This window comes from Phocoena sinus, chromosome 15, assembly GCF_008692025.1.
Source record: "Phocoena sinus isolate mPhoSin1 chromosome 15, mPhoSin1.pri, whole genome shotgun sequence".
Taxonomy (NCBI): Eukaryota; Metazoa; Chordata; class Mammalia; order Artiodactyla; family Phocoenidae; genus Phocoena; species Phocoena sinus.
The window spans coordinates 51,552,665-51,575,079 of record NC_045777.1 but is presented as its reverse complement, the minus strand read 5'-3'; the positions used below and the strand labels follow the sequence as shown (position 1 = coordinate 51,575,079).

Below are 22,415 nucleotides of genomic sequence, written 5' to 3'. Positions count from 1 at the left end.
TCAAATTGTATGATCAAGACTTCATTTTGTAGATAAGTTCATTTGTACCCTTTTTTTGGATTCCACATATAAGCGATATCATATATTTGTCTTTCTCTGATTTACTTCACTCAGTATGATGGCGGGGGGAGGGGTAAACTGGGAGATTGGGATTGACATATACACACTACTATATATAAAATAGATAACTAATAAGAACCTGCTGTATAGAACAGGGAAATCTACTCAATACTCTGTAATGGCCTATATGGGAAAAGAATCTAAAAAAGAGTGGATATATGTATATGTATAACTGATTCATTTTGCTGTACACCCGAAACTAACACAACTTTGTAAATCAACTATACTTCAATAAAAATTTTTTAAAAAATGACTTTTCTTTCTCTCCCTCTGTATTACTTCTTTGATGTCCTAAGATGGTTGCTAGCAGTCCCTGGGACTAAAACTTCCCAGTTCAAGTTCTGAATTGAATAACAAGGGCCCTGTCTCTTAACCTTTCTTCTTCATTTTGTCAATTCATCTCTCTCTGTGTTGTACTGTGTTGTGAAAATTTCCTTCAGATCTATCTTCCAATTCACCAGTTTTACATTCAGCTGAGTTTTATACTCTGATCATTTTATTTTTCACTTCTGGAAGTTCTGTTTGGTTCTTTTTTTCCCCCTCACACCTGCTAGGTGACTCTTTATAGTGAAATGCTATCTATAAATATTTTCAGGTTGTCTTTTATTTCTTTAAATCTAGTAAACATAGTGATTTTATAATGTGAGGCTAATAATTCCATTATCTGAAATATTTCTGGTTCTGTTTTTGCCATCTATTGTTCATACTGATCTTCATCCTTGCTGTCTTGTTTCCTGGTGTGTGCTCATTGACCGTGATACATTTGTGGCCACACTTCTTTGAGATACAGAATCACAGCGTGTTCCTCCAGAGGTTTACATTTGCATCTGGCAGTCGACATCTCACTCCATAGTTTGACAAGTTTTCTTTGGACAACCAGGTGATGTGAATTTGAGCTACAAATCCCTGGGACGGGTGCACCTGCTGCTGTGCTCAGTTCGGAGGCAACTCTCCTCAGAGCCCCTCAGGAGTGGGAATGAGGTGTGTTTTCTTCTGGCTCAACCTTACACTAAGAGTACAGGCATTTGGGATCCCAGCTCTATGGGGAGATGGTCTCCTGTGAGACGTCCCTCCTGAATGAGGCTTGACTTTTTCTTCTTTCCCTCTGTGCCTTACAAGGCTTGAAACTACATCTCAGTTCCCCCTCATATGATGCAGTTTTCATAAGAAGCAGTTTGAGGACTCCACTGACCTCTCTGGGTTCTTTCCTTCACCTAGATTTTTTCTTAAGAAAAGTATCTAAGAATATGGAAATATTTTAACAATACAGTAAATAAAAAGTAGGTTACAGGGGCTTCCCTGGTGGCGCAGTGGTTGAGAGTCTGCCTGCCGATGCAGGGGACACGGGTTCGTGCCCCAGTCTGGGAATATCCCACATGCCGCGGAGCAGCTGGGCCCGTGAGCCATGGCCGCTGAGCCTGTGCATCTGGAGCCTGTGCTCCACAACGGGAGAGGCCACAACATTGAGAGGCCCACGTACCGCAAAAAAAAAAAAAAAAAAAAAAGTAGGTTACAAAGAGTTCATACAAAATGATCCTATTTTTATTAGAAAAAGGGCAGGAAGGGTGTATGTGAGGTTTTGAACAGCACTTGTATCTGGGTGATAGAATTATGAGTAAATTTTCCTTTTATCCTATATATGGGGTTTTTGTTGTTGTTGTTCTTTTGTTTCCTTAGCCTTATTTAGGTTTCTGTTTAAACACACACATATACATACACACATATTTGGTTAAATTGCACAAAATAGCATACATAGAGGAAGGCATATGAAACACAAATGTTCAGTTTAATGAACAATTATAAAATTAAAATCTAAGTAATTACCCCTTGGATCAAGAAATAAAATATTTTTACCCAATGCTGTTTGTCTTGATGGTTCCTTACTGTCTATTTAGTTCTTTAATACTTTTAAGAACATGTTTAAATATTTATCCAGCATCTGTTTTTCAAAAAGAGGGTTGGTCCAAATAACCTAGTCTGCCATATTACCAGAAGCAGAACAGCAATAATCTTTTTCCCAGAAATTCCCAGGAAAAAATCTAAGTGTTTCCTTGAGTCTTACTGAGTTATGTGTCTTCCCTGGACGAATCCCTATAGCAAGGGGACTGCCAAGTGCAGACTGGTGTAGACAGAGGTTATATGACTCATCCTGAGCCCAGGGTGGAGTCATCATGGGCTCAGAGTGGGAGAGGGATCAGGCCTCCAGGGAGAAATAGGCTGTGCGTATATCAAAAGGGTCGATAGATGCTGTGAAGAAAAAAACCCAGAAGTCTACCACAGTTTGGAAGGGATCGTCAAACTATTGCTTGTCCTTACTTCTAGGGTGGAGGATTTGCTTAGGGGAATGGCATGAAGAGGGGAGTTTAACTTTTATTATCTTTTTATACTGTTTGAAATTTTCAGTGCAAGGAATTCTTGTATTTATTGTAAATTTTAAGATGCTTTAAAAAATTTTTTTAATTCCAGAAAAATACATCCCTAACAGTTAACAAAGAATTCTGGGAAGTGGGATTAGGGATGGGAACTTTAACTTTTTACATTAAACACTGCATTGTGTCATGTATCATTCTGTAATAAGGAGAGAGGGAGGAAAAGAAGGCAGAAAACTGTTTGAGGACAAAAAGTGAGCAAGGAAGGCTCCAATGGAAATGGCAGGGAGGTAAAAATAGATGAAGATTACAGTATCACAGCATTCAAAGCAGTAGAGAATTCCAAAGAGATGGATGAAAGCATCCCTGTCACAATGAGGACAAAGAAAAGAAGATGGGAAAGAAAGCACTGGAGTTGGCAATTAGCAAGGCATCTTTCCCTTCCTGATGTCTGCAAATTCTAGTCCCTTCCAATCTCTCTTCCAGAGAATAACCAGAGAAACCTTTTTAAAACAAATTACATTGCAGCATAACCTGTCTTCTTAAAACCCCTTCAATGGCTCCTTCTGCATGTAGAAGAAAACCCAAACACTCTAACAAGGCCTGCAAAGCTCTGCATTATGTGGCTCCTACAGACATTTCAAACCTCATCTAACTCTCTCAACTTACTTCAGCTTCCCTTGATGACTTTCAGATCCTCAAACACCTCAGGGCCTGGCTACTCGCTGTGCCCCTGCCTGGATAGCCCCTGACTCCTGAAACACACCACCCTCCCATTTCCTATGGCTTGTTCTTTATCATCATGTTTTATCTAACTTATCACCTCACCACGGAGGAATTCTGGGGGTTTTTTCTTTTAATTTTGTAATCTCATATTTATAAAAGGTAACTGATTAGAATAATATTTTAGAATACTAGGCAAACATAAAGCACAACTTTCAAAACAGTAGTTCCCACACATTTTACCACTGAGGTCCTTTAAAAGAATTGTCTTCATTGAGTGGCACTCAAAGCTGAGAGAGGAGAGCTCTTTCTTTTCATGTTCTACCTTATATATTATTAGAATACCTTATAAAAACATATATTACAATTATAGGAACTTTGAAAAGTTACTCCATATTTTGAAAAATTTTATCTACCTAACTGCATTCATTCAATAAATATGTATTGAGTACCTACTGTGTGCCAGGCACAGTGTATGAACAAAACACACATAGTCTTCTGCCTTCACGGAGGTGGAACCTAGCAGGGAAAGGCAGACAATGCACAGGAAGCAGTGAGTGGCAATGTAATTAAACATTTATCAAAATGCTATGAACATATCCAATGGGATTCTGTGAGAGAGAAAAAGGCAGAGATGGGAAACCTACATTCCTAAGTGTCATTTTGGCTGAAACCTTAATGATAAGAAGGAGCAACCCACAGGAAGAGCTGAGGGCAAAACATTTTGTCAGAAGGGAGGAAAGACTCACAGATTCCGGGAATTGAAAGGTGGCAACACCACCAGTATGGGAGCCCAAGGAAGAGAGGAAGCCAGCAAGACTGAGGAAGGGTCTGGTTGACTGCCAGTGCAACGGAAGTCACTGAAGGAGCTGAATCGGGAGACTGGCCAGATCCCACAGATCTTTTAAAGATCTTTTTGGCTCCACGTAGAGACTGGATGAGAATGGGACAAGAAGACGAGGAAAGAGACCAGTTAAAAGGCTAATTCAGAAACTGGATGTTTTCTGTCTTTTATTAGTCAGAGACATATTATGACTGCAAGTCAGGATTAATATGAGATAACCAGTGTCGCTACAGTGAATTAAAAACAAATACTTAACATTTTAACTAGCTATGAAGCCTTGTGACATAAATATACAAGTCTCTTGTGCGTTGTGTGAAATAGTAACTATACCTCGTGAACTGGTTTCCCCCAACTACCACCTTTGCAGACTCTTCAGAATTCAGAGACCCCAGATTTGGAATCAGTATTGTAAGAACTCACAGGAAAAAACTTCAAACTATACTTTATAAAAATGCCCTCTCTATCCTTCCCGCATCTTTATGTCTAACCTTCAAACTCAACGCCAAAGGTTTTTTCCACACTTTCAGTGATACTCTTCAAAGTTTCACTTTTGGAAGGGATACAAACTAGTTGAAATCTATTTTTCAGAGGATATTGAATGAAGAATTCTGGCAGTGAAGTGATATCAATTGCACAGTAGTTGACAGGAGGTCTATTTCTTGGCAAACTACCAAAATGAAGATACATTACAATTGCAGAAAATAGTAATGGCATCAAGATTTCAAGGACTGTTACCAAAGTCTTTGGTTTCTAAAATAAAAACAAAAGCCGTATGTTAATCCAAAATAGAACACAAGCATTAAATGGCTACGTGGCAAATGTTCTTCCATTAAGAATGTTTTCAATCAACTTTACTTCACTAAAATATATATTATATATATAAATAAAAGAATGCTTTCATTTCTTCCAGCCTCCCTGTACAACACATGACAAAGAAAAAAACAATGAGAACTAGCTAGAAACATCTCCTTTTATTTTTTCTATAACAATGGCTAGAAATAAGTAACAATGATGCTACCTTCAATAATTAGGGCTAACAGAACTACTGTGGAAACATGGCTCATTTGCAGAAAAGGGCCCCTTTACAAGTAAAGTTCTTAATTTTTTCTTTACTCCATTATTAGAAACGAATTTAACTAAATCTTTCAGTTCCTCCCAAAGAGACTCACATTTTCCCTACAGATAACCATACCTACCTTTAAAATGAAATTCTTCCAGAGAAGAAGTTTTAAGTTCCTGAACATCGTCATTTTTCTAGCTGAAGAGGAGGGATCACCACTAGTTGGGAAACAAATGGGGCAAATATTATGTGTAACAAAAATGTTGAATTACTCTTTCATCCTTGAAAAGCTTTCTTCTCTTAGGCTTTCAGAACATCGCTCTGGACTACTTTTCCTCCTTCCTTTCTAGCAGTTCCTTCTCTTTTTTGCTGACTCCTCCTCCCTTCCCCACCCTCTAAATATTAATGTGCTCCAGGGCACCATCTGTGGACTCATCTCTTTTCCAGCGGCACTCACTCTGAAGGTGCTCTCACTCACTATTTTGGGTTTAAATCCATCTACATGATGACTTTTAAACTTTTTTTTTTTTTTTTTTGCGGTACGTGGGCCTCTCACTGTTGTGGCCTCTCCCGTTGCGGAGCACAGGCTCTGGACGCGCAGGCTCAGTGGCCATGGCTCACGGGCCCAGCCACTCCGCGGCATGTGGGATCTTCCTGGACCAGGGCACGAACCCGTGTCCCCTGAATCGGCAGGCAGACTCTCAACCACTGCACCACCAGGGAAGCCCTACATGATGACTTTTAAATTTATATTTCCAGCCTTGACCTTGCCTCTAACTCTAGACCCAAATGCCCAATTGCCTGCTTGCCATCTCCACTTAACCCATCAAAACGGGGCTACTCATATTTCTTCTAAAACAGATCATCCTACAGTCTTCCTCATCTCAATGAATGTCAGTTCCACTCTTTGAGTTACACAGGGTTACTGACTGTACTTAAAAAATATACCCAGAATTCAACCTCTTTTCACCACCCCTTCTCTTATCACCCTGGTCCAACACCACCTCATCTCTTGCCTGGATTTCTGCAAGAGCCTCCTCAGTGGTATCAATGTGTCTGCTCCTGCCACCCTGTGATCCATTCTCCCTGCAGTAGCAAGAGTGATCCTGTTCAAGTCGGGTCACACCCACTCCTTTGCTCAAAACTCTCTAATGGCTTGCATTTCACTCCAAGAAAGAGCCTAGCCTTTATGATGAGCTACAAAGCTCTAGGGGATACACCCCGTTACCTCGCTCATCTCTTCTCACTTCATTTCCTGGCCTACTTTCCCTCCTTCTCCCGCTCCTGTGTCACAGGCCTAGAACAGAGAAACCACAGTTCTGCCTCAAACCTTTGCATTTGCTATTTCCTCTGCCCAGCACACACTTCCCTCATGTGTTGACATGGCTAGCTCTCCTACTTCTTTCAGATCTTTATTTAAAAGTCACTTTCTCAATGAGGCCTTTCCTGATCATCCTATATAAAATTTCAAAACCACTAAACATTTTGTATCAGTCTTCCCTGTTATTTTTGCTTCTTAGCACTTTTAAACTATTTAACGTGGTATTTATTTAACTTATTTATCTGATTTAATATGATTTCCCTACTAGAATTCATATGCTCCATGAAGGCAGGGAATTTTTTTGTCTTTTTTTTTTTCTTCACCATTGAATCCACAGACACAAGAATAGGGCCAGCATGTGGTAGTCACTCAGCAATATTGAATGAATAAATTAATTAATTAAAGGGTAGGCAATTTTTGTAGGCATGTGGTTGGAACAGACGTGATTGTGAGGAAAGAAAAACACTTTGGATAGCACCAAGTTACTTCCCTTTTCAGTCTTTGTTTCCCAAGTGTAACATATGCTTTAATTTTTAGATACTACCACAATGAGCTTTTGTTTTTCAGAAAAACATTTTTCCATTGAGGAAATATGCATACTTTTCCTCCAGTTAAAGTATCTCTGACATTGTGCATTAGAAATTAAAGAAACTGGGACTTCCCTGGAAGTCCAGTGGTTATGAATCCATGCTCCCAATGCAGGGGGCACAGGTTCGATCTCTGGTTGTGGAACTAAGATCTCGCATGCTGCACCACGCGGCCAAAAAAAAAAAAAATTAAAGAAACAGCATTATGAATAGTACATGAAATATCACTGAACTGTACAGTTTAAAATGGCTAATTATGTATGTGAATTTCCCCTCGATGAACAAAAGTAGTGAATGTAGTGATACACTTATTTAGTCAGCTATTGCTGCCATAAACGTATATGGCAAACACCACACCAGAACTCAGTGGCCTACAACAACACGCATTTATTTCCTGCTTAGGGGTCTGCTGGAAAGTTGTGGCTGTACTGGCCTCCTGGGATTGGCTGGACTTATCTTCAGGCTGGTCATGGGCTGAATTGTGTCTCCCCCACCAAATTCACATGTTGAAGTCCTAACCCTCAGTACCTCAGAATGTGACTGCATTTGGAGTTAGGGCCTTTAAAGAGGTGATTCAGTTTAAATGAGGTTGTTAGGGTGGGCCCTAATCCAATCTGACTGGTGTTCTTAGAAGAGGAGGAAATCTGGATGCACAAAGAGGAGCCAGGGATGCATGGGCACAGAGGAAAGACCATGTGAGGACACAGCAAGAAGACAGCCACCTGCAAGTCGAAGAGAAAAGTCTCAGAAGAGCGCAAACCTGCTGACACTTAGATCTTGGACTTCTAGGCTCCAAAACTGTGAGAAAATTAATTTCTGTTCTTTAAGTCACCTTATCTGTGGTATTGTGTTATAGCAGCCCTAGCAAACTAATACAGATTTGCTCTATGTGTCTCCTCAGACCAGCTTCCAGCTGGAGCATGTTGTTCTAATAGCAAGAGGCCAAGCCAAACCACACAGATATGCTGAAAGCTTCTGCTCATACAACACTTGCTAAGCATTCCACTGGCCAGAGCAAACCCCACAGCCAAGCCCGGTATTAGCACAACAGGGAAAGAAACTCTGACTACTCTAGTGGGGGGCACTGCAGCACCACATGGTAAAGGGCACAGATGTAAAATTTCATACAAGGAAAGAGTGAAGAACCAGGAACAATATCCACCTACCAAAATATTCAGGGCTTCCCTGGTGGCGCAGTGGTTGAGAGTCTGCCTGCCGATGCAGGGGACACAGGTTCGTGCCCCGGTCCAGGAAGATCCCACATGCCGCAGAGAGGCTAGGCCCGTGAGCCATGGCTGCTGAGCCTGCGCGTCTGGAGCCTGTGCTCCGCAACGGGAGAGGCCACAACAGTGAGAGGCCCGCGTACCGCAAAAAAAAAAAAGAATCCCAAAACATTCAGCATTTAATTCTTTAAAAGTCGGCATTAGAATTTGCCAACCCTAACCCTCACCATGTAGATGAGGAAGTATTTTGGCTCATTACTGGTGCAACACAAATAAAAAGTAACAGCCAGGGACAATAAGAATACACGGTTTTCTCCAACCACATTTACAGTTCAATGGACAGGAAAAAAATAAGAGCAGGTAGAGGTTTTCATATCTTTTTAAAGTTTGTGATAATACAGGTAGACTGTTTCTTTTAAAAGAACCTTTATTGGGCTTCCCTGGTGGCGCAGTGGTTAAGAATCCACCTGTCAATTCAGGGGACACGGGTTCGAGCCCTGGTTCAGGAAGATCCCACATGCCACGGAACAACTAAGCCTGTGCGCCACAACTACTGAGCCTGTGCTCTAGAGCCCATGTGCCACAACTACTGAAGCCCACACACCTAGAGCCCATGCTCCGCAACAAAGAGAAGCCACCGCAATGAGAAGCCCACACACTGCCACGAAGAGTAGCCCTCGCTTGCCGCAACTAGATGCAACTAGAGAAAGCCTGCACACAGCAACGAAGACCCAACACAGCCATAAATAAATTAATTTTTTTTAAGTTTATTTAGATGCTTGTAATGTACAATAACTGGCAATTATGCATTAAAGCAATTATGTTTTGAAGGCACTGTGTCTGAGCAAAATGATATCATAAAAAGATCAGTAATGGAGCTCATTTTCATGGAACCCAGCAGTGGAAAATAAGCCTAGTAAAGGAAAATAATATATACAAAGGAAAACATTATAGCACAAGTAAAGTGAGAATCAAAAGAGATGCACTTAAGGATAAGCAAACTTAAGGACAAATGAAACAGAATAAAAGTCTAGTAAGACCTCACAGGTATACGGTCACTTGATTTACAATAAAGCTGACACTGCAGAACACAGGGAAACAGTCTTCAACAAATGACTCAGAGTCAATTGGCTGTCCACATGGAAAACACTGTATATTGACTCCTGCCTCCACCGCACACAAAACAGCACTTCAGGGGAAATAGAGATCGAAATGTGAAAGGTAAAACAATGAAGTTTTTAAGAAAAAAAAAATAGAACATATTCATGATCTTGAAGTAGGTAAACCTACTTCATTGGGTTAGCTGCAAACCACTAAATATACAGAAAAAAACGCTAAATGGAATTATATCAAAATTAAGTATCTTTGCTCCATGAAAGACATCTACAACATCTATAATACATACATCTGACAAACAACTGGTATATAGAATATTTATAGAGCTCCTATAGTCACTAAGAAAAAGACAGACATCCCAGTAGAAAAATAGGCAAGAGATTTGAACAGATGACTTCCAAAATAGAATACCAAATGGCTAATAAACATGAAAAAGTGTTCAACCTATCTGGTCATCAGGGAAATGCATTTTAAAACCAAGAGCTGACACTGAGATGGAGATTTCTGCACAGGAAGTTTACTGGAGAGCACTCTCAAAATCAGTGCTTTGGAGAGTAAAGGAAGCAGGCCTGGGCAGAGAGAAGCCAGGCTGCAATGCAGTCAGAATAAAGGCCTCAGTCATTTCTGCAGGATCACAACATCACAACCAAACACAAACTATGATGAATTATCAGCCTCAAGCTCAATTATGAGGACAGGATTCAAACAGGCCCCAGATAAGTAGGAAGGGGATTAAGAAAAGTCCATTTATGTTATATTTGGGAAAACAGATGACTGAGATAGAAAAAGAAAAAATGGGCTTAAAATAAGCAACACAGCAACTATTCAGAATTTCTACAAGAACATATTACTACCCTTTGACCCACCAATCCCACTTCTAGGAATCTACTCTACAGACATACTTGCACAAGTATGAAATGACATATGTACAAGGTTATTCATTGCAGCAGTGTTCATAACAGCAAAGAATTGTAAACAGCCCAGTATTCATCAATAGGGGATTAGTTATAAAAACTATTATTTATCTAAACAATGAAGTAATGTGCAATCTTTAAAAAAGAGGAAGAGCTCTATGTACTAGCAGAAATCTGGGATCTGCAAGATATATGTGAGAAAATATATTTTCTTATTTATAATAAATGTGAGAAAATATATGAGAAAAAGAATAGAGACAAAAAATAGAAATAAGATTATAGATAGAAAAGATTAAAAGATATGCAAGATGCAGATAATTAATATTCCTGAAATAGAGAATGCTGTGTTGGTCTTCTTGGGCTGCCATAACAAATACCATAGACTCGATGGCTTAAACAACAGAAATTTATTTTCTTACAGTTCTGGGGGCTAGAAGACTGAGATCAGGGTGCCAGCATAGTCAGGTCCCAGTGAGAGCTTACTTCTTGGCTTACAGATGGCCACCTTCTCACCGTGTCCACCCATGATGGAGAAAGACTTCCCTCTCTTTTCCTCTTCTTATAGGACCAGTCCTATCAGATTAGGGCCCTACTCTTATGGCCTCATTTAACCTCAATTACCTAAAAACTCTATCTCCAGATGAGTCCCATTGGGAGTTCAGGCTTCAACATATGAATTTTAGGGGAATACAATTCAATCCATAGCAAATGGCATAATTAGAACAGAAATATATATATATATTTAAATACGTGTGTATTAGGAGAAAACGTGTCAAATGAAGGAATAGTTAAATCAGAAAAAAAAAGTGTTTTAAAGATCCTCATGTTCCAATAAAAACCTAAATAGAACTGTAAAAATAGAGACCATCCTGGTGAATCACTGAACTTCAAGGATAAAGAAAGACTCCTACAAGCATCCAGGCAAAAAAAAAACCCCAAAATACCAACTCAAATCACTGACCAGAAGGGAGAAAATCAGTCCACCCTCTCTCAGTCCTCTCCCCAGAGACTGTCAGCAGACAGTACAGGAATATCCTCAGAGGATGGAGGTAAAAGAGTACAATTCTGGGGCTTCCCTGGTGGCGCAGTGGTTGGGAGTCCGCCTGCCGATGCAGGGGACGTGGGTTCGTGCCCCGGTCCAGAAGGATCCCACATACCGCGGAGCGGCTGGGCCCGTGAGCCATGGCCGCTGAGCCTGTGCGTCCGGAGCCTGTGCTCCGCAATGGGAGAGGCCACAGCAGTGAGAGGCCCGTGTACTGCAAAAAATATAAATAAATAAATAAATAAAAATTAAAAGAGTACAATTCTAAGATGTTATAATCAACTAAGTTAACAGGCAGACATTTTCAAGCACGCAAACATCGATGGACCCATAAACACCCTTGAAAAAAATTGAGGATGAAATGCAATCAGTGCTCAAATGATTCCAAATAACTCAGAAATGGGGCAGCTTTCACAAGAAAGTACTTGTAGTGGGCACTGAATTTAATGCGCATCTCAAACTTGAAGTGTCCACAAAGGTACTCTTGATTTTATCCTCTCTGCCTTTTCTACTATCCAGCTCAGTAAATGAGTCTATACCAGTTGCTTAAGCCAAAAATTTAGGTTTTAACCTTAATCTCTTTCCCTCACCTCTCATATCAAATCCATCAGTAAGTCCTGATGGTTCTGTCTCTGAAAGATATCTCAATGTCATCCACTTCTTTTCTTGTTTCAGTTACAAGTATCAGAAGTCCAATTCAACCTAGCTTAAGCACCCGCCCCCCCCGAAAAGGATTCATTACTCACATAACTTTCCAGTCCAAAGTGGAATAAACTACAGAACACAGCTGAATCCAAGTATTCAAATAATGTAATCAAAGTTTGTCTCTCTCTCTCTTCATTCTACTTTCCTTTGTGTATCTTCTTGTCAGGCAGTCTCTAAATACATGGTGGGGTGGGGGGCGGAGATGGCCCCCAGGAGCTCTAGACTTATATCAAAATCCCAGAGAGAAGAGTGTCTCCTTCCTGGTAGTTCCTAGGAGGACTCTTATTGGGTTAGCTTTGGTCCCAGCAGAGTGGCAGGTGGAAGGAGGGTATGGAAAATGGGGGAGAAGAGGTCAGCACCTCCTGAACTATATGGAATAGTTACCCCACACACACATACACACACCAAAGGAGGTTTCTATTACCAGCAGAAACAGGGTGTGTGTGCACAAAGCATACCTCCTTTGCTCTCCACAAAACAGAAATCCTTCCTACATACAAAATTTCCAAACTTGTCAGTCTAATATAATAAACCAATTATGTGCAAAATAAAACACACTTGCTCCCTCTTCAAAAGATCTGCTAGGTTTTGTGCAGTTTCTGTATCCAAGATCAAGGCTAGGCTGTCTGGGCAATGCGCATTTCTCTGGTCCTGGTCTACATGTGACTCCCTGGGCTTTGGTGGTTTGGGCTAAAAGATGAGAATATGACCACCCAAGTCATCCAACATACACTGAAAGAGGGAAAACTGGTTGTATTTGCCATCCTTCATGGCCTTTCGCAAGTAGGGAATAGAAGGCAATTTCCCTTCTGAGCAGCTGCAGAACCTTAGTAGCCCACTTCTTACTGGTGTGATTTTGAGAAACACCTAGAGACTAACTTAGGGGTTGAACAATCACAGAATTTTGCTTATTAAACATTCCCCCCATGCCCCAGAAATAAAACTCCAGTAAAACATCAGTCAGTTGCCAGTCAATTTACATTATGTTGGCTCCTTAAGCTAGGAACTAAAACCAGATACTCTGTCCAACCACAGGACTTGAGTTTGGATGGCAGCCATGGAGTTCTGTCTCTTTCCACAGATAAGGTCTCTCAGGTTCTCAGTTTACTACTTCTAGAAGACTTGACCCCTGACTCCAAAAGGACTGAGATATTGATGTGGTTCACTGAAATTAGTTTAGTGGAGTTCTTGTTGAAAATACTTTCTAAATGAAAATTCATCATTACTGGTGTAATTCTGACTTAAAGTGGGCATTCAAATCATCCTTGGGGTCAAAACGTCCACCATATGAAAAAGGGGTCAATATAAGTGGGTCAGAAAAGTTCACACACATCCATGACACACACAGAGTTGTGTCAACCATAAAGAAAATGTCAGATTCTAAAAAGCTGAATAATGCTGACCATATTCCTAGACCAAAATGCACTGAAAGTAAATAATAAAAGCACTAAGCACAGGAAAAACAAACAAAAAAACAAAAAAAAACCACTGCAAACCTTTGAAAATTAAAAACTCTCTCCTAAACCACAAAACACTATATAGACCAGGAAAATGAGAGTCTATAGGCCATAGACTGGCAGAAAACATTTACAGAAGACATATGTCATAAAGGATTGTTATCCAAAATATAAAAAGAACTCATATAACTCAATAGTAAGAAAATGAACAATCAGATTTAAAAAATGAAAAAAAATTTAATGAGCAAAAGACCTGAACTAAGGAAATGACAAATAAGTACATAAAAAGAGGCTCAACATCATTCATCATAGTGAATTGCAAATTAAAACAACAATGAGATACCACTACACACCTATTAGAAGGGCCAAAATCCAAAATACTGACAATATCAAATGCTGGCTAGGACATGGAACAACAGGAAGTCTCATTCATTAATGGTAGGAATACAAGATGGAACAGCCACTTTGGAAGACAGTTTTGCAATTTCCTACAAAAGTACACATATTCTTACCATACAATTCAGCAAATGTGCTCCCTGGCATTTACCCAAATGAGATGAAAAACTATGTCCATACAAAAATCGGCACACAGATGTTTATAGCAATTTTACTCACAATTGCCCAAACTTGGAAACAACCAAGATGTTCTTCAGTAGGTGTATGGAAAACAACCTGTGGTACACATAGACAATGAAATATTATTCAGCGCTAAAAAGAAATGAACTATCAACCATGAAAGACATGGAGAAAACTTAAATGCATATTACTAAGTGAGAGAAGCCAATCTGAAAGGCCTACACACTGTAAGATTTCAATGATATGACATTCTGGAAAAGGCAAAACTATGGAGACAGTGAAAGGATCAGTGGTTGCCTGGGGTTGTTGGGGAGGGAGGGATGAATTGGTGACCCACAGAGGATTTTTAGGGCAGTGAAATTATTGTGTATGATACTATAATGGTGGATACATGTCATTATACATTTGTCAAGACCCATAGAATGTACAACATCAAGAGTGAACCCTACTGTAAACTATGGACTTTGGGGAATAATGATGTTGATAATGGAAGAGGCTGTGTCTGTAAGGGGACAAGGAGTATATGGAAAATCTCTGTATCTTCCTCTAAATCTTGCTGTGAACCTAAAACTGCTCTAAAAAATAAACTCTATTTAAAAAACTATACTGATGCAAAATTGTATTAACAGGAAAATTCATAATCCTAAACCCCTTCACTATTAAATTAGAAAATTTTAAAAGTCATACAAATTAAATTAAAAATCAATTAATTGGGAATGTGTGTAATTTTTTATTACACGGACCATACAGTTCCTTAAACTGATTCAAGGAACTAGGTCTGTGCAGTTACACAGCTGCAAGAGCTTCTTATAGGTCATTAACATCTTTATCACCCACTGTTAGGGATACTAAGGATGTGTATGATGCTTTAGCTTAATGAAAGTGTTGTTGATGAGAGGAAAGAAAGGCAGTCCTTCTTAAACAAAATATAGATGTAATCAAATGTTCCGTTTATGTAGTTATAACTTGAAAGGTATTTTTAAAATATGATAGTTGAGATTCTGGCAAGAAGAGGATCACTGTTATAGTACGCATGACTATCTCTAGTCTATAACAACCCTTTCCAATTGAAAGAATTGTTTATGTAATGTGTTTTCTTAATTCTAAATTTCTTAGAAACACAAGATATTGTTTCATAGCAGAGAGTTTAAGTTTAAAAAGAGAAAAGAAGGATTGACGGTTGGGAAATAAAACCCCTAAAATAAATAATCCACTAGCACACCAAGTCAACACAAAAAGGGAGCCAACACATTGACATATTAATTAAGAATAAAAAAGGGAGTTAAGATTTATCCTTCTAAATTATTCCAAAAAGTTGCAAAGGAAGGAATGCTTCCAAACTCATTCTACGAGGCCAGCATCACCCTGATAACAAAACCAGACAAAAATATCACACAAAAAAAGTAAATTACAGGCCAATATCACTGGTGAACATAGATGCAAAAATCCTCAACAAAATATTAGCAAACCAAATTCAACAACACATTAAAAGGATCATACACCATGATCAGGTGGGATATATCCCAAGGATGCAAAGGTGGCTCAATATCCACATATCAATCCATATGACATACCACATTAACATACTGAAGAATAAAGACCATATGATTTCTCAATAGATGCAAAAAAAAGCTTTTGACAAAATTTAACATCAATTTATGATAAAAACTCTCCACAAAGTGGGTATAGAGGGACCATTCCACAACCTAATAGGGCCATATATGATAAGCCCACAGCTAACATAATATTCAACAGTGAAAAGCTGAAAGCATTTCCTCTAAGATCAGGAATAAGACAAGGATGTCCACTCTTGCCACTTTCATTCAACGTAGTATTGAAAGTCCTAGCCATAGCAATCAGACAAGAAAAAGAAATGAAAGGAATCCAAATTGAAAAGGAAGACAAAATAGGCAAATTACCTGAAAAAGAATTCAGAGTAATGATAGTAAAGATGATCCAAAATCTCGGAAACAGAATGGAGAAAATACAAGAATCATTTAACAAGGATCTAGAAGAACTAAAGAGCAAACAAACAGTGATGAACAAACACAATTACTGAAATTAAAAATACTCTAGAAGGAATCAATAGCAGAATAACTGAGGCAGAAGAACGGATAAGTGAGCTGGAAGATAAAATGGTGGAAATAACTGCCAGGGAGCAGAATAAAGAAAAAAGAATGAAAAGAATTGAGGACAGTCTCAGAGACCTCTGGGACAACATTTAACACAACACCATTTTTTTTTTTTTTTTTTGTGGTACGCAGGCCTCTCACCATTGTGGCCTCTCCCGTTGCGGAGCACAGGCTCCTGACGTGCAAGCTCAGTGGCCATGGTTCACGAGCCCAGCCGCTCTACAGCATGTGGGATCCTCCCAGACCAGGCACGAACCCACATCCCCCCACTGCATCGGCAGGCGGACTCTCAACCACTGCGCCACCAGGGAAGCCCAACACCATTTGAATTATAGGAGTCCCAGAAGAAGAAGGGAAAAAGAAAGGGTCTGAGAAAATATTTGAAGAGATTATAGTTGAAAACTTCCCTAACATGGGAAAGGAAATAGTTAATCAAGTCCAGGAAGCACAGAGAGTAACATACAGGATAAACCTAAAGAGAAACACGCCGAGACACATATTAATCAAACTATCAAAAATTAAATACAAAGAAAAAATATTAAAAGCAGCAAGGGAAAAGCAACAAATAACATACAAGGGAATCCCCATAAGGTTAACAGCTGATCTTTCAGCAGAAACTCTGCAAGCCAGAAGGGAGTAGCAGGACATATTTAAAGTGATGAAAGGGAAAATCCTACAACCAAGATTACTCTACAGAGCAAGGATCTCATTCAGATTCAATGGAGAAATTAAAACCTTTACAGATAAGCAAAAGTTAAGAGAATTCAGCACCACCAAACCAGCTTTACAACAAATGCTAAAGGAACTTCTCTAGGCAGGAAACACAAGAGAAGGAAAAGACCTACAATAACAAACCCAAAACAATTAAGAAAATGGTAATAGGAACATACATATCGATAACTACCTTAAATGTAAATGGATTAAATGCTCCCACCAAAAGACACAGACTGGCTGAATGGATACAAAAACAAGACCCATACATATGCTGTCTACAAGAGACCCACTTCAGACCTAGGGACACATACAGACTGAAAGTGAGGGGGTGGAAAAAGATATTCCATGCAAATGGAAATCAAAAGAAAGCTGGAGTAGCAATTCTCATACCAGACAAAATAGACTTTAAAATAAAGACTATTACAAGAGACAAAGAAGGACACTACATAATGATCAAGGGATCAATTCAAGAAGAAGATATAACAATTGTAAATATTTATGCGCCCAACATAGGAGCATCTCAATACATAAGGCAAATGCTAACAGCCATGAAAGGGGAAATCAATAGTAACACAATAATAGTAGGGGACTTTAACATCCCACTTTCACCCATGGACAGATCATCCAAAATGAAAATAAATAAGGAAACACAATCTTTAAATGACACATAAACGAGATGGACTTAATTGATATTTATAGGGCATTCCATCCAAAAACAACAGAATACATATTCTTCTCCAGTGCTCATGGAACGTTCTCCAGGATAGAGTGTATCTTGGGTCACAAATCAAGCCTTGGTAAATTTAAGAAAATTGAAATCGTATCAAGTATCTTTTCCAACCACAACGCTATGAGACTAGATATGAATTACAGGAAAAAAACTGTAAAAAATACAAACACATGGAGGCTAAACAATACACTAGTAAATAACCAAGAGATCACTGAAGAAATCAAAGAGGAAATCAAAAAATACCTAGAAACAAATCACAATGAAAACACGATGACCCAAAACCTATGGGATGCAGCAAAAGCAGTTCTAAGACGGAAGTTTATAGCAATACAATCCTACCTCAAGAAACAAGAAACATCTCAAATAAACAACCTAACCTTACACCTAAAGCAATTAGAGAAAGAAGAACAAAAAAATCCCCAAAGTTAGCAGAAGGAAAGAAATCATAAAGATCAGATCAGAAATCAATGAAAAAGAAATGAAGGAAACAATAGCAAAGATCAATAAAACTAAAAGCTGGTTCTTTGAGAAGATAAACAAAATTGATAAATCATTAGCCAGACTCATCAAGAAAAAAAGGGAGAAGACTCAAATCAACAGAATTAGAAATGAAAAAGGAAACGTCACAACTGACACTGCAGAAATACAAAGGATCATGAGAGATTACTACAAGCAACTATATGCCAATAAAATGGACAACCTCGAAGAAATGGACAAATTCTTAGAAAAGCACAACCTTCCGAGACTGAACCAGGAAGCAATAGAAAATATAAACAGACCAATTACAAGCACTGAAACTGTGATTAAAACTCTTCCAACAGGGCTTCCTTGGTGGCGCAGTGGTTGAGAGTCCGCCTGCCAATGCAAGGGACACGGGTTCGTGCCCCGGTCCGGGAAGATCCCACATGCCGCGGAGCAACTAGGCCTGTGAGCCATGGCCACTGGGCCTGTGCGTCCGGAGCCTGTGCTCCGCAACGGGAGAGGCCACAACAGTGAGAGGCCCGCGTACCACAAAAAAAAAAAAAAAATCTTCCAACAAACAAAAGCCCAGGACCAGATGACTTCACAGGCGAATTCTATCAAACATTTAGAGAAGAGCTAACACCTATCCTTCTCAAACTCTTCCAAAATATAGCAGAGGGAGGAACACTCCCAAACTCATTCTACAAGGCCACCATCACCCTGATACTAAAACCAGATGAAGATGTCACAAAAAAAAGAAAACTACAGCCCAATATCTCTGATGAACATAGATGCAAAAATCCTCAACAAAATACTAGCAAACAGAATCCAACAGCACATTAAAAGGATCATACACCATGATCAAGTGGGGTTTATTCCAGGAATGCAAGGATTCTTCAATATACACAAATTAACCAATGTGATACACCATATTAATAAATTGAAGGATAAAAACCATATGATCATCTCAATAGATGCAGAAAAAGCTTTTGACAAAATTCAACTCCCATTTATGATAAAAAAACTCTCCAGAAAGCGGGCGTAGAGGGAACCTACCTCAACATAATAAAGGCCATATATGACAAACCCACAGCCAACATCGTTCTCAATGGTGAAAAACTGAAACCATTTCCACTAAGATCAGGAACAAGACAAAGTTGCCCACTCTCACCACTCTTATTCAACATAGTGTTGGAAGTTTTAGCCACAGAAATCAGAGAAGAAAAAGAAATAAAAGGAATCCAAATCAGGAAAGAAGTAAAACTGTCACTGTTTGCAGATGACATGACATTATACATAGAGAATCCTAAAGATGCTACCAGAAAACTACTAGAGCTAATCAATGAATTTGGTAGAGTAGCAGGATACAAAATTAATGCACAGAAATCTCTTGCATTCCTATACACTAATGATGAAAAATCTGAAAGAGAAATTAAGGAAACACTCCCATTTACCACTGCAACAAAAAGAATAAAATACCTAGGAATAAACCTACCCAAGGAGACAAAAGACCTGTATGCAGAAAACTATAAGACACTGATGAAAGAAATTAAAGATGATACAAACAGATGGAGAAATACACCATGGATTTATATGTTTTGATACATCGAATACTCACAACAATCCTATGAAGTGGGTACTATACAATCCCCATTTTACACAAGGAAACCAAGGCACAGAAAAGTTAAGACATTAAGATCTGGGATTCAATTTGAGGCTGTGTGGCCAGAGTCCATAACCAGTTTTAACCACTACAATATAATGCCTCTTAATCACTGAATGAAGGAGTATGTGTACAGCCCTTAGTTTAGAAGGCATCCCCCAATTATAACATAGTCCTATGGAAGCAACTGGAAAAGCCCCATTCTAAAATTCTGCATTGGGGACTTCCCTGGTGGTGCAGTGGGTAAGATTCTGTGCTCCCAATGCAGGAGGCCCGGGTTCGATCCCTGATAGGGGAACTAGATCCCACACGCATGCAACAACTCAGAGTTTGCATGCTGCAACTAAGGAGGCCGCCTGCCACAACTAAGACCCAGAGCAACCAAGTAAATTAATTAAATTAAATTAATTCTGCATTGAATATCAGTAACTACCATACAAAAAAAAATACATATATAAGCATATGTAGGTATAGCTAGATAGTATTTGTGCCTCTCAAAAGAAACAGGTGCTAAAATATTGGTTTCATTTTAAAAACGCATATAGTATATATAGGTATATTATTATGTATGTCGGCCAACTATTATGACTAGGTTTACTGCCTTTTGTAAAGCCATAACATTTGTTTATGAGTGACACCATCGACTTTAACATCTGCCATCAATCTTTGAGAAATGTCTGAGCCATGTGAATCCCAAGGAGTATACCATGTAATTTCTATGCATATATTCATGGTATATAAATGTGAGTAATTCACGTACCAGAGAATATTAAAGAGCTCACAAACCTGAACACCTGGGTTCCGGTCTCATCTCTACTGTGTACTTTGAACAAAATTATGACCATTATGTGGGCCTCCCAATGGAAGGAGAAGACTAGATGGAGCATCTAGGTTTGTTCTGTTTTTTTCAGTAGTGGGCCTTGAGCAGAACATTGGTGGATTTTTCAGTGATTGTTGAAAAGCATCAGAAGAGTCCAGCCCACTGTGGGCAGTTGTTTTTGAACAGGAGTCTAGAGCCTGGAATCTTTGCATGTGACAATCTGCCTTTGCCAGTGACCTTCACACCCTCCCGTTCGTGATTATGATAATTGATAATAATTACAATAGCAGGCACCCTAACATGATTAAGAACAAAGATATAGAATTCTTTGCAGTTGTTTTTTTTTCTTAATAAATTTATTTATTTTTGGCTGTGTTGGGTCTTTGTTGCTGCACACAGGCTTTCTCTAGTTGCAGCGAGCGGGGCCCACTCTTTGTTACAGTGCGCGGGCTTCTCATTGTGGTGGCTTCTCTTGTTGCAGAGCATGGGCTCTAGGTGCTCAAGCTTCAACAGTTGTGGCACGTGGGCTCAGCAGTTGTGCCTCCCAGGCTCTAGAGCACAGGCTCAGTAGTTGTGGCGCACGGGCTTAGTTGCTCCGCAGCATGTGGGATCTTCCCGGACCAGGGCTTGAACCCAGGTCCCCTGCATTGGCAGGCGGATTCTTAACCATTGCGCCACCAGGGAAGTCCCCAGATGTCTGTCTTGATCTGCATGGTCATTCTTTTTCCTGTGCCCCTACCCTCACCTTCCATATAAGGGAAATTCTGAGTCAGCCAGTTCTGTTTCTGGATTTGGTTATGCAAAACTGGGATCAGGTTTAGAAGGGGTTTGAAAAAAATTGCAAGGTGTAACCAATGTAAGTTAGAAATGGGAAGGATGGGTTCCTGAAATTAAAAAAGATTAAGAGAAGCAGGGTGAAGAGAAGGACGAGTCAGCCAGGTTCATAGAGTTTTTCCCAACACTTTTGTTGGGAGGGAAGGGGTGCAGTCTGTGAGGAATAATGGGGAAAGACGGTTTTTAAGATGTTTGTCACATACTAATAATCCACTTTTCTACCTATCCAGTAATTGCCTTCAATTTTTTCTTCTGAATCCTCATTACAGACACCAGACTATATAAGTCTCTAGTTATATTTCCATTATACTACCATTTATTTGGCATTTATGTGCCAGGTATTGCGATAAGCACTTATGTTTTTTTCTCATTTCACTTTGAAATACTAATTACCTTTGAGTTTGGTATTATTTTAATTTCAGGGATAGGAAATTGAGGTTCAGGAAGTTTAAATGCCATGCCTGCACTAGTTAGGGGATAGGGTCAAGATTTGAAGCCAGGTCTTTGTGACCCTTTCATTCAACAAATATCTATCAAAAGTCTCCTCTGTGCCAGACATGCTAGGACCCTGGGATGTAGCCATGAACTAGACAAAGTCCCTTTACTCATGGAGCCCATCTTCTGGTGAGAGACAGAAAAAAATAAACAAACAAGTAAATAACACTACTTCAGATAATAAAAGATGTTAAGTAAACAAATGGGGCACTGAGACGCTCTTATCACTAATCCATAAACAGTCTTGGGAGGCAGAGGTCCGCCTCCCGAACTGGGTCATTACTTTACGATTCAGTCAGTCTTGTCCTCATTCCAGAGGCGCGCTTGGAGCGGGGACGGGGCCTGGCTGGTCAGCAGGCGGCGTCCTGGGGCGGCGACCTCAACCAGGAGCCGCCAGAGGCTGGGCAGAGGGAAGCAGGGCAGTTGGGCAGCCAGCCGGCAGGTGCACGTTGGGCCGCGGGAGGATCCTCGGAAATGATGGGCCGCTGGCGGCGCTCATGACCTGGGC

At 39.7% G+C, this 22,415-nt stretch overlaps 1 protein-coding gene across 1 annotated transcript in view; it reads right to left on the bottom strand.

Annotated features, from left to right (window-relative positions):
* Positions 1–5,578, bottom strand: part of LOC116740456 (ATP-binding cassette sub-family A member 17-like) — a 75,243-nt gene extending 69,665 nt beyond the window's left edge. Inside the window, 2 exon segments of the mRNA XM_032606104.1 lie at positions 4,545–4,806; positions 5,253–5,578. Coding sequence (XP_032461995.1) covers positions 4,545–4,806; positions 5,253–5,306 — 316 coding nt within the window. The 5' untranslated portion in view covers positions 5,307–5,578.
* Between the last annotated feature and the right edge of the window lie 16,837 nt (positions 5,579–22,415).